At 42.3% G+C, this 12,169-nt stretch overlaps 1 protein-coding gene across 1 annotated transcript in view; it reads left to right on the top strand.

Moving 5' to 3' along the window:
* Positions 1-1,919: 1,919 nt before the first annotated feature.
* Positions 1,920-12,169, top strand: part of UBL3 (ubiquitin like 3) — a 66,189-nt gene continuing 55,939 nt past the window's right edge. Inside the window, exon 1 of the mRNA XM_060637449.3 lies at positions 1,920-3,047. Within this exon, the coding sequence (XP_060493432.1) occupies positions 3,021-3,047 (27 nt within the window). The 5' untranslated portion in view covers positions 1,920-3,020. The remainder of the gene's footprint in view (positions 3,048-12,169) is intronic.

The raw sequence follows: 12,169 nt of genomic DNA on the forward strand, positions 1-12,169 counted from the left end.
CGGAAACACAGCTAGGCGCAGTGGTTTTCCGTTTGAAAGATGTGGCCTTTTTTAGTGGTGGTAGAGGTACCCGGCAACGAGCAGCATCATGTGTCAGAAATGTCAGGGTCTTGGGCTGGCAGTGGCGGTCACTACGTCCGTTGCCGTATGGCTACTAGAAAGCCGCAGAGGAAGTGTGAGCCAGAGTTTCTGTAGGTCCTGCCATCCTCTGCCTCCTGCCTTTCTACCTCCAGTTGCGTTTAGGCCTAGCACAGCCTGGGCCAGGGCGGTCATTGGATAAAGGTTGGAGTTAGGGGAGTGGTGGATAACTAACTTTGTGAGTTAGTTCGAAATGTGTTTCGTGCTCCTTCTGAACTCATTGGTCAATTGAAGCATTTTCAATGGCTCTCATTCCGGGAGGCCTGGTGGGAACAGCTCTGTGGTGGCTAACCATGAAGAAGGAGCAACCAACGACCAGAGGCCCTGGAAAATCACATGGCTAGAGAATCAGGAATTTCTAGACCAAGGCCTGAAGCCTAATTGTGGTGAGATTTGGGCCTCTTTTTTTCTTCCGTCCTTCGGTTTCTCTGTGGATGGGAGCCACCCTCCCTCCTGGTTACCACCTAACTCACCACAGGCTGATGTGGGTCCCTAGGAGTGCTTGGGATTTCTCCAGCCGGGCTACACAGGAGGCAAATACTCCCAATGTCCTGTGAGTTTCCATCCTAATGAGACAAACCTGACTGCGGAGATTGCTGTGGGGAATGACATAGGCTTCTCAACAATGAGTTCCCTGAGGACAGTGCCTAGATTATTCATTTTTAAACTCCTGGTGCCTAGCAGAGAGCCTGGATCGTGTGTTTGCTGAATGAATGAGTAGTAACATTTCACATCAAATGACGCCTTATTATTTACAAAGTGATTTATTTCCCATGCATTAACTCATCCGCACAACTGGATGGTAGGCAAGACTGTTTTACAGATGAGATCACATCGCTGTAGGTTGGAGAGGTGACTTTCAGACTCTAAATCTGTTGACATTCTTTTATAAGTGTCTTACTGAGACTGCCCTTGCTAAGATACTCTGCCAAAGCCCTGAGAGATCTGGACAGGGATTCAGATAGACGTTGGTGGTTTCTGAATTTTGTTCCTAAATCTGGAGTAGCCATAGTCTTCCTCTAAGTTTCTCCCTAATGGTATGATTTTGTGCTATTTGCTAATCACTGTGGGTGTGTAGGTTTTTTATTACATTTGAGTTAAATAAAATTTGGGGGCTGGCCTGGTAAACTGGTGAATCCCCATGTAGTTTGTAGCAGCTATTTCCTATTGATATACATTTGGCGTGATATACTATTGTACCTCATACAGGTTTTGGTAATTTCAATTAACTGGATTGTAGCTTTGTGACCCTAGGTCTTCAAGAAACACATGTTCAAACATTCTCCCCGCTTAATGAGATCCTTGTTCCTGTTGAACTTCTACGACCTTATTGGAAATCAATGATTGCTTCTGATCTTCCAAATGCAATGCTGAAAAGACCTAGATGAAATCACTATACAAAATGCTTTGAGATTGCAGGATGTGGAGAGCGCGCTGTCATTAAAATGAATGATTCTTCTTGGAGGTAAACCGTATTTTTAGTCTGTGCGTATATTGTGCTTGAGGGGATTTCTCTGTGCAGAATTATTTTCTCCACATAATTCACACGCTCACAGCACTCCTGGTAGCAGGTATCACCTAACTCCTAGAGGGCAGCTGAGCTAAAGCGAGCTTTCCTTTCCTGGCAACTGTTGCTAGGAGGGGCGTGGCTTCGGAGTCCCGAGAGGCCGCCTTAGGCCGCCCTCCCCCCACCCCCGGCGTAGACTACACTTCCCATGATGCTCGAGGGTGGTCTCCGTAGTGACGCACTGGGTGTCCGCGGAGCGAGGGGGGAGGGGGGGCGGGGAAGAAAGGAAGGCGGGGGCGGTGGCGGCGGCTGCGAGGAGGGGCCGTGCTCTCCCCGTGTCCCCGACTTGCGCTCAGGCGGCTGCCGCCGCCGCCGCCATGTTGGCTTGAGAGGCGATGACAGGAGGCGGCTGCGGCGTTTGAGACTGAAAAGTGGAGGAGGTGGAGGAGGAGAGACAAAGCTCCGAGAGGAAACCATTCCCGGGCTGAGGAGAGGGAGGACCCGGCCTCTTCCGGGGACCAGCCGAAGTCGGCGTCGGAGGGGAGGGGAAGGCGGCGACGGGGGGTGGCGGAGGCAGGAGAGGAGCGCCGAGAAGCCGGAGACGATGCGCCCCGAGACCCGCCGCTGCCCGGAGGCGCCCGCGGCCTGAGCCCCGAGGGGCCGTGGGGTCTCCCGCCCGGCCCGAGCTCCCCGCGCCCCCACCTCCCTCCCCGCGCTCGCCGCCCCGGGCTTTCGCTTCGGCCCCCAACTAGTTAAATGCCCTTGAGCGCGGGTTTCCGCGGCCCGGCTCTGAGCCCCGGCAGCGCGAGTTGAGCCGTTTCCCCGAGCCGACCGCCGGCGCCGGTTCCTGCGCGGCCGCCACTCACTGCTCACGCGTCCATGTGTAGCCACATAGTTATCTGTGTACATCCACGCCGGGGCATTTTCCTCCTGCTTAATGAGGACTTGACTCGGGAGCAAGTGTGAATCACTGCCGGGCTGGGAAAGGAGGAAGGCGGATTTAACCCCCTCCCACCCCGCTCCATGTCCGTGTGTCACTCGGCTCGGTCTACCTGGCGCGGCCGGTCCTGGAGCTGCTGCTGCTGCTGCTGCTGCTGCTGACGACGACGACGACGACGACGGGGGCTGCTGCTCTCCGCCCGGGAGTTCCCTCCGGCTCCGGCCACCCAGTTCCTGGGGATTGTTCCTCTTCGCTCGGAACCTCGGCCAGGCCGGCGCTGTGACTCCGAAAGAACTTATTTTTTGGAAAGCACATCACGAACCGATCGAGATCGTTGAGGTTGATTTCTGTAGCTTGAAGACTTCTGCTCTTTTTTGTTTGTTGTAATTTTTTCCCCCCCCCCGGTAAACATCTGGGTGTATATCAAACGGCAAGATGTCCAGTAATGTCCCGGCGGATATGGTAAGTGAAGGATAAGTTACGACACTGATTTAATTGTGGTTTCCAATCTTATTTAATCAGAAAGGATGCAGGCGTGGGGTGAAGGTCTGCGGGGGACTGTTGAAACGCCACGGTGCTGGGAGATTTGGAGAAGTTGGAGGTTCTGGTGTCCCCGTCTTAGGAAGTACCGCTTTTAATATGGCTTTTCTCATTTGGTTGTGTTTTCTGAATCATTTAAGACGATGGAGAAGTAGGGAAAATGTGGCAATGTAGCTTGAAGTGGAGAAAATCTCCCCCCTGTCTGTTAGAAGCCTTTGAACACTTGATCTTAGAGCTTCTGAAAACGTCAGTGACAGTGGGCAGAGCTGAGGACGGGTGTCCTTACTAGATACAGAGGTAGACGGGAAAACGGGAATCTTGTTCTATGACACTGACGGGATCATTAATGCAGTAGATACAAACTTGATGTTTTCAAGCGCAGGGACGTGTAGGTCTGCAAGAAAAAGTCTACTGGAATTCGCTGGGAGCTTTTCAGTATGTCTGGGTGAACAAGTACGGCAACAGAAATGTTAAGATGTTTTGGAATTTTTACAGATCTAGACTGACCGCATATTGGTGCTTCTTACGGATTTTCAGGACTTTCAGTAGCAAATATTTACTCGTATTACATCATTGGACTTTTCAAAGCTAATAAAACAAATTATTGAGCCTTGATCCTTGAATGTTGAGAACTTGAAACAAAAAGTACTCTTGCTTATTGATGCTTTTCTTTGTGTTTCTAAAGGTTCATGTTTGTTAATATTGTGAGTGTGTTGGCTAACAGTAACTGTGCAGGCTTACAGTGCTGGGAGGGGGTGGGTTTGTGCGAATTGAAATTACACTTCGCAGTCTTAGGGACGAACATAATGCAATTAACAGGAAGATGAATGATCCTGTTTATGAAAGAATTGAAGTTAACATGACATTAACATTTGAGTGTTCGTGTATTCCAGTGAAAAAACAAAATTGAACTTGGCTGGTTAAATTTTAAAATGTCAGATGTTTCTATAGGATCGAACCTCATTTACAGACTCACAAAAAACCCAAAAACCACCCGCCTGAATGGCTGTAAATGGCATCTTTGACCTTGGTTTAAAGCCATTTTGCTTACGTTTGATTTGCCATTTAACATGCTATTTTAATGTATAGGAACCACAATGTTCTGTCTCTTGTGTGGCCACACAGCAACTTACACTCTCTTTCCTGAGTCTTAAAACTCGTGCATCGTCCCTTTAGTTTTCCTTTCCCTCCCGGTGTGCACACCCCAGAATGGTCTCCTGCCTGCCCCATTAATGGTAGCTGGATATGGTTTCCTCCACTCCACTCTCGAAGTTGCCTACATAGGTCTCTGGACTGAGCTGGAAAGTGCTATTTGCCCTGTTAGTTGAGTGTTTTTTGGGCTCATCACCCCCAGCAAAGATTGGTTCTCTAAAGCCTCCATTTTATACCCGTGCAAGGTATGTCCACTCTAAGTACTGTTTATTCTGCCACAGAAACTGTAATGAAATAGATTTGTGTCATGAAAACAGTGCCACTACTTTTCTTTAGGCCCAGTGCCGAAGACAAGCTGGAATGTGCGTAGCATCAGTTACAAATTGAAATGATTTGGGGAATACGGTTTCCAAGTCAGAAGGTTCGGAAGCTAATGCTCGGATCAGGGGGACGGGAACTAGTGGCAAGGTTTTATTAATAGGCGCAGTTATAAAATATAACTATTTCTGTTTTAGACTGTATTTTGAGGCCTTGCTTCGGTGGTGCTTTGAGATCCCTTGATTAAAGGTGATATGCAAGGGCAAAGCAGTATTATGTAATAAACATATAATGCCCTGATGATGCTGTTTCAGAGTGTGCCTAGTCTACACCTCAGATTAGATTGTTCTGAGTCTTTTTCACGTCTAGTTTTGAAGTTGCTCAACTTGTTGGAAGTCTTGAGGCTTTTTTCCTCCTATGTCACAACCTCTTAAAGCTTCATTTGCTGTTACTTCCTTAACATTGCATTTTTGCTTAAAAAGTGCCTTCATTAGATTCGTGCCTAGAATTCTCAACTTTCTGAAACATAGCATGACAAATATTGGTTAGAAGTTGTTGAATAAAATGTTTTGTATTTGTTAAACTCTTCGTATCAATAACTGATAGTTTGCGTTTACTTTCAGAACAGTTTTACCACTTCGAATCCTACCCTACCCCCACCGCTTTCCACAGTCTGACCTTTTTTTTGCAGCATAAACTCCAAACTGATCAGGATACGTATGAATACATACATTTTTGCTAGGTGCAGTAAAATTTTCGAGTTTCTAAGTGGTGACAGCTAGTATGTGCTGTGTAGAAACAAATGTTACGCTCTTTTACATGTTAATGATGCTTGTCTGTTGTAAAGGAAAATTCGTAGTTGGGAGATGAGGTGGGGCAGTGAAATTATAACCTCTATCATGTTTTCATTAAAGATAATTCATTCTTGAGCTACAGTAATTGCTAAATCAATTGATGTTTTTGATAAAGTCTTTATATGACAACGATTGTGACTGACTTTAAAATAGGTTTTTTAGCATCGTGTTTTGTTTTATAAATATAACTCACATTTCCAATTTCTTTCGAAACATTCAATAAATTTTTGTGTTTACCATAAGGAGTCTCTTTTTTTATAATCCGAATTTAGCAAATCCATCTTTTTTGGAGGGGGAGTGGCACCCCTAGTGAATGGATTTGTAAAATTTACAGTTGGTACTTTAGCAATTAACATTCTGTAAATATGATCTATAAATAAGTGTATTTACATAAAATACTGGTTTTTCTTTTGCTAAGAGTGATTGGGTTTGAACTAAGAGATTTACTAACATTCTAGTGTAATAACTTGTGAAAAAAGTCTAAAAATATCTGAACAGAATATCATTGTAATGCATTGTGTTTAAATGATTCATTTCCTTTATGTTTGTTTTCCCAGCCCAAATCATAATTCATGATGGGGCAGTATTTATTGTTAATAATTGTAGGATGGATTATGTTAATGAGTTTAGGTTTTCTGAAAGAGGATATTTACTCTTTCTGTTAATAGTAAGGCCTAAGGCTGGGTAGATAAGGTGATGATTTTGTTTTCTGGACTGGGAAAGCTATCAAGAAATAAATTACTGTATTTATGAAAGTATTATAGAAAACATTTGAGCTACTATTTAGAGCTTTGGACTAAAATTATATTTTATGATATCTATAAAATTGAAAGCCCTACTTAAGAAAGAAATTGGCCGTGTGAGGATAACAGCAAAGCAATTTTGGTATTTGAAACATTTTTCGGTGATGAAACTCTTGGAGAAAAGCTCTATCTTTTTAAGCTGTTCCTGTAGAAATTGTAACAGATAGAACAATTTTTAGTCTGAGGTTAAATAAGATCGTGATAATTTGAGTTTTTTCGGTGCTTCAGGACTATTTTTATTGTAACGTATCTCTTCCATTTGTGGAGAAATGTGGGAGCCCTCTGGTGGACAGGAAATTACCAAAATGAATTTCCTTTCAAAGTGAACTTCTATCACTTTTCCAAGTTGAAGTAAAATGAGCGACGTAGAGTCTACCAGGGGAGGATGTCATGCTAGAAAAAGGCCCAGGGAACAGAACATTTTTAACTTCGAAAAAAGAGGATGTAGTACCTCACATGTTCTCCTTACCTACAGCTCCTTTTAATTTTTCTTTCTCTTGCTGGAAGTCTTCTTTCAAGTGTAAGTGGAGAGGTTTTATGAAGCTAAAGGGTGGATAAATAAGTACGTTTATATATAAAAGTATGTGACCTGAGGAACAGCTTGAAGAATGTATCTCCAGTGGAACGTTCTTCTAAAATTGTTTGCCTTGAATATGTCTTGCATTCGGTGTTCTGGATGAGACACTTATTGTTAAGAAAACAAAAGGCAATTTACCTCAGCTTTGAATGCCTTTTCCTTTCTAGCTCTGAATCCTACTCCGGCTCATGTTCCCCTCCTGTGAAAATGGCTTTTAGTTCATGTCCAGCCCTCACGTGTGAATCCTTTTCTGTCAGTGCGTTTGAGATTCTTCTTCTACGATGACAATTATATAGATATGTCTTATTTCTGATTTTTAAAACAGAATAGATATTTAAGAACAAATGAGTGAATTTTCTTGACTCACGGAGCATTATTTTCTTTGTTACTTATAGAAAAAGTAGATATTGTTCCGTACCACTGCTAATTATGCTGTTAAATATGAAGTGTAGGATGTCGTCTTCTCTTTCTACTTTGAATATGAAAAATGTATTTTTAATATGAAGGCTTGAAATTATTTTAAATTAGTGGTTGCCTAATAATGGCTCTAGTTTTCATAATAAGGAACAGTAAAAGTATTTTAGGAGAGCGAAATGTATGCTTCTTAAATATATTCTTTAAGAATTCCACTCATTCTGGGAGAAGAAATTGAAAGTGATTGTAGAATATATGCTAACTGGAAACACTGGGGAATAAGTCATTCTAAATCAGTAAATTTTCTGAGTACATGAAGGCTCTTTTGGAAATAGTTCAATCTAACAGGATTACTGTCCTGTGTACTTAAGCATAATACACTACACATAATTTAACTTATTTTGGGTGATCTAGAGTCATCATTTGAATAATATCGATTGGGTTCAATGAGCGTTCCTTGTTGAGTACTTCTCTGTGTAACGTATCATTATTCTATAAGCTACAATTTCACACCCTGAACACCGAATATAGATTGTGAAGCTTTATGCCCCTTCGCTGTGTCAGTAATTTACAAAGTGACATGAGGCAAGTCAGTTGAGATGTGAGAATAATAAGATTAGAATTTGTATTGGTTAATTTTATGCTCCAAAAAGGGGGAGGCATTGAGGTTTTGTATTAATATATGGATTGTCTCTGAGGCTTTTCTAGGCCCACATTCAGATGGTTACAATGAGTGTGGTTTGCTGCGGGAACTTGGGGGAGTTGTGTAATGTAGAAGCCAACAGCATGAGTTTTCTCAGAAGTTTTGTGGTGTTTCTGTGGTATATTACATAGTTACTTTAAAAAATGCCTTTTTTAAAAGACTATGACTTTGAATTGAGATGGGGAGCAGAGGCTCACTGTCCCAAGTATTTAAAAGGGTTGCAGGGGCGCCTGGGTGGCGCAGTCGGTTAAGCGTCCGACTTCAGCCAGGTCACGATCTCACGGTCCGTGAGTTCGAGCCCCGCGTCAGGCTCTGGGCTGATGGCTCGGAGCCTGGAGCCTGTTTCCGATTCTGTGTCTCCCTCTCTCTCTGTCCCTCCCCCGTTCATGCTCTGTCTCTCTCTGTCCCACAAATAAATAAAAAAACGTTGAAAAAAAAATTAAAAAAAAAATAAATAAATAAAATAAAAGGGTTGCAAAAAAAGGAGTTGTAGAACTTAAACCTGAATTACACATTTTATTATAGATGCTGGTTTTTTTCCATGGTGATAAGAAGCTATCAGTATTATGCTACCTAGCAGATATTTTTGAGAAAACAAACAGTAAGTTGTCTCCCCAAGGCAAAATTGACATTTTAATCATTAAGTGAGAAAGTATCTGCTTTTCAGAAGAGACTAATGTTATGGAGAGAGCATTTTGAAAACATGTTTAGACATTTCCAGTCTGTTGAAAAATCTTACAGAGAATTTCGGTGGACTTTGGACCCATTTGTTAGAACCTAAAAAGCAACACATTTTACTCAGCTTGCAAAAATATCTGACGTCAGGAAAAAAAATGTTCATATCGTTGACATCTGGTAACTGACTTTAAATTTTTCTTTTTCTTTTTTACTTTTTTGAGTTTGTTTTGAGAGAGAAAGTGAGCAGGGGAGGGGCAGAGAGAGGGACAGAGAGAATCTCAAGCAGACTCCACGCTGTCAGCACAGATCCTGATGTCAGGCTCAAACTCACGAATAGTGACATCGTGACCTTTTTTTTGGTTTGTTTTAATTTTAATTTTTTATTTTTTAAAATTTACATCCAAATTAGTTAGCATATAGTGCAACAATGATTTCAGGAGTAGATTCCTTAGCGCCCCTTAATGACATCATGACCTGAACCAAAACCAGGAGCTGGATGCTTAACCCACTAAGCCACCCAGGTGCCCCCAGTAACTGACTTTGAATGAAAACTTGTGCGGGGGTGCCTGGGTGGCTCAGTCAGTTGAGTGTTCAGCTCTTGATTTCGGTTCAGGTCATGACCCCAGGGTCCTGGGATCAAGCCCTGTGTGGGGCTCTGTGCATGGGGCCTGCTTGGGATTTTCTCTCTCCCTCTGCCATCCTGCGCCTCCCCCCCCCCCCCCCCCCCCCCCCCCCGCCAACACCCCACTTGCTGCGCACATGCTCTCTTTCTCTGTAAAATTCAAACAACAACAACCAACTTGTGCATATTTGGTGATGGAAAAGTGATACAGTTTAGTAAACCAGTAAGTGACATATTTTTCCATAAAGATCTATGCATCTTTGTGAACTAAGTTTTTCAGTTAGGATTTATAGCAGTGCTTTTTTTAAAGTTTGTTTTTATTTATTTTCATAGAGATACGGAGAGCAAGTGGGGAACAGGCAGAGAGAGAGGGAGGCAGAATCCCAAGCAAGCTCCATGCTGTCAGTGCAGAGCCCAATGCAGGGCCTGATCCCATGAACCCTGAGATCATGATCTGAGCCGAAATCAAGAGCCAGACTCCTAACCAAGGCGCCCCTGACTTATAACAGTTCTTAAATCGTCAAAATACATTGAACTTTACAAATTGAGAAAGCGAGATTTCAAAAAAAATTTTTTTTAATGCTTATTTATTTTTGAGACAGAGAGAGACAGAGTGTGAGTCGGGGAGGGGCAGAGAGAGAGGGAGACACAGAATGCAAAGTAGGCTCCAGACTGTCAGCACTGAGCCCGATGCGGGGATCTGAGCCAAAGTCGGACGCTTAACTGACTGAGCCACCCAGGCCCCAGGAAAGCAAGACTTCTAAAAAGGCATGTTAACAGTGCTGTCACTTAAAATGTTAATAGTAATAGCATTTTTAGTGATTGCAAGATTAAAACAAATTAATATTTAACATGGTCAATAGTTAAAATTGAAAACAATATTTTAATCTTTTAATTTGTTTTGGTATTTGTTTTATAACGCACATAAAATACGATTTGTAAATGAAGATACATATATTGGAGGTATATGCGCAAGTATTTTAGAGCTGGGATGTTCAGTCAAAAGAATTTAGAACCATTGCATAAGATGACTGCAGATTTCTGAGCTTTTTGAGTTACTGTGTTTGATATTTATAGTTGTTTTTGTCCCCTGCCTTGTTGAGCAGTTATATTTTTCTTTGGTCAGTATGCTTACCTCTCGCTCTCTCTGACCATTTACAGTTGCTGATTCTTATTTGCTATGGATGTGGAAGACAGATTTTCAAAGTGTATTAAAGTATGTTAAAAATATCAAATGGTGTCCAAGTAGGATTTTCAGGAGTTGCTCTATAGCAAAGTGCATGATCTTTATTTCATGGACTTGATCATGTCTATTCTGGTTGCTTAGAGTTCTGTTCACTTGAGGGGCTCATTTTCTGATCTTAACTGTGTTTTGCAGAGATGTAGATTCTTGATAGTGAAAGGTACATGATTAAAACAATAAAATTACACGTACAGCTTTATTTTGAGCTGAGAGCAAGGAGTAGGTAGTCTTTGCTGTGTACTTGCTATACCAGGCAGCTGCTTGGCATTTTATAGATCATTTTACATGATAACATTTCCTTTAAGTGACCCTGGGTAAACAGAGTTGGTTTATAGGTAAAGAAGCTGCCACTGCCTACCAGGGTAAGACCACCAGGAATGCATCTGGAGTGAAACAAATTAGGTTAATGACGTGCTGCAGCAAGGAAGGGCGCCTGCCCGAGGAACCATGCCAAGCCCCAGTGACAGGAAATGGGAGAGGTTTGGGGTAGGGTTTGGGTCGTGCTGCATGATTCTAATGAGGAGCCGGGGGGAGTACAGACTAGCTCTGGATTGTATACCCTCAGCCACGAAGTGCAGGTGGGTTAGTAATCTCTCAGTGATCTCTCAGCTGTCTTTGTTTAGGAGGCAGGAGAAATAAAGGGGCTGGGGCAGATGTTAGTCATTTTGGAACTCTGGTGTGGCCGTGGGAGAAGTTTTGTTGCCTATTGGTCTTCTCTTGGCCTTGCTGTGTCTTGTCCAGACATCACAGGGTGATTATCAGCAGAGCTGCTTTTTACTTTCTCACAGTCGAGGTTTAGAGAAGGTAAGGAGGTCATAGAGCCAGTAAAAAGTAGAGCCGGGATAGGAGTTTGGGTCTGATGGTAACAGTGATAAGCGAGCTAAGCCCTTTCCCCCTCCTGTACCTGCTAAATCCCTCAAGCACATTCTCCGAAGCAGAATACCTTAGATTCCTTACCAACACCTTCCTGCTGGCGTTCACTGCTGGTTGGTCTGAGATAGCGTGGTAAGGTAGAGCTGACACCTGTTTTATAGATCTTGGCAAAATACCGTATAACCTCTGGGTTGGAATGATTGTAATGAGCGTGGATTCTTTTATTAATTGCTAGAATTAAAGGGAGTTTTCTTTAAACTTGTTGGAGCTTTGAGTCTCCAACAAGTTGGAGCTTTGAGAATATATATATCACACAGTAGAATTTTTTCCTATAAACTCACCACTTTGAATGTAGAAACTATTATTGCTTTATATATCTAACGCAGATTTTTAATGGATTCAGTGCTTTCAGAGTATTTTGGTTTTGTCTTTGTACTGTAGATACTTTTGTATTGCAGGTTTTCTATTGATTGGTTCAAATCCAGTAGCATTTTTGTGGTCTATATAAAATATATATGTGGGCAATTTTCTGTGACTAGATTCTGAGAAGAAAATGTTCTTCCTGCTGATGAAAATTGTCTGAGGCGTTAAATCTTTTGTTTATGAACTTAAATTAAGATGGTAATTCATTATGTTTAGACAAAATGTTCTCATGATACATGTTCAATTTTCCTTACTTTCGTATAAAATTAGTGTTTTTGCCTCAGAAATATTCCTGCTTTTGTATGCTGCTTTTTTCACTTAGTCATATGTCATAAAGAGCTATCCATACAAATAAGCGTAGAACCATATTATAATTTTGAACTG

Source organism: Panthera onca, chromosome A1, assembly GCF_046562875.1.
Source record: "Panthera onca isolate mPanOnc1 chromosome A1, mPanOnc1 haplotype 2, whole genome shotgun sequence".
Lineage (NCBI taxonomy): Eukaryota > Metazoa > Chordata > Mammalia > Carnivora > Felidae > Panthera > Panthera onca.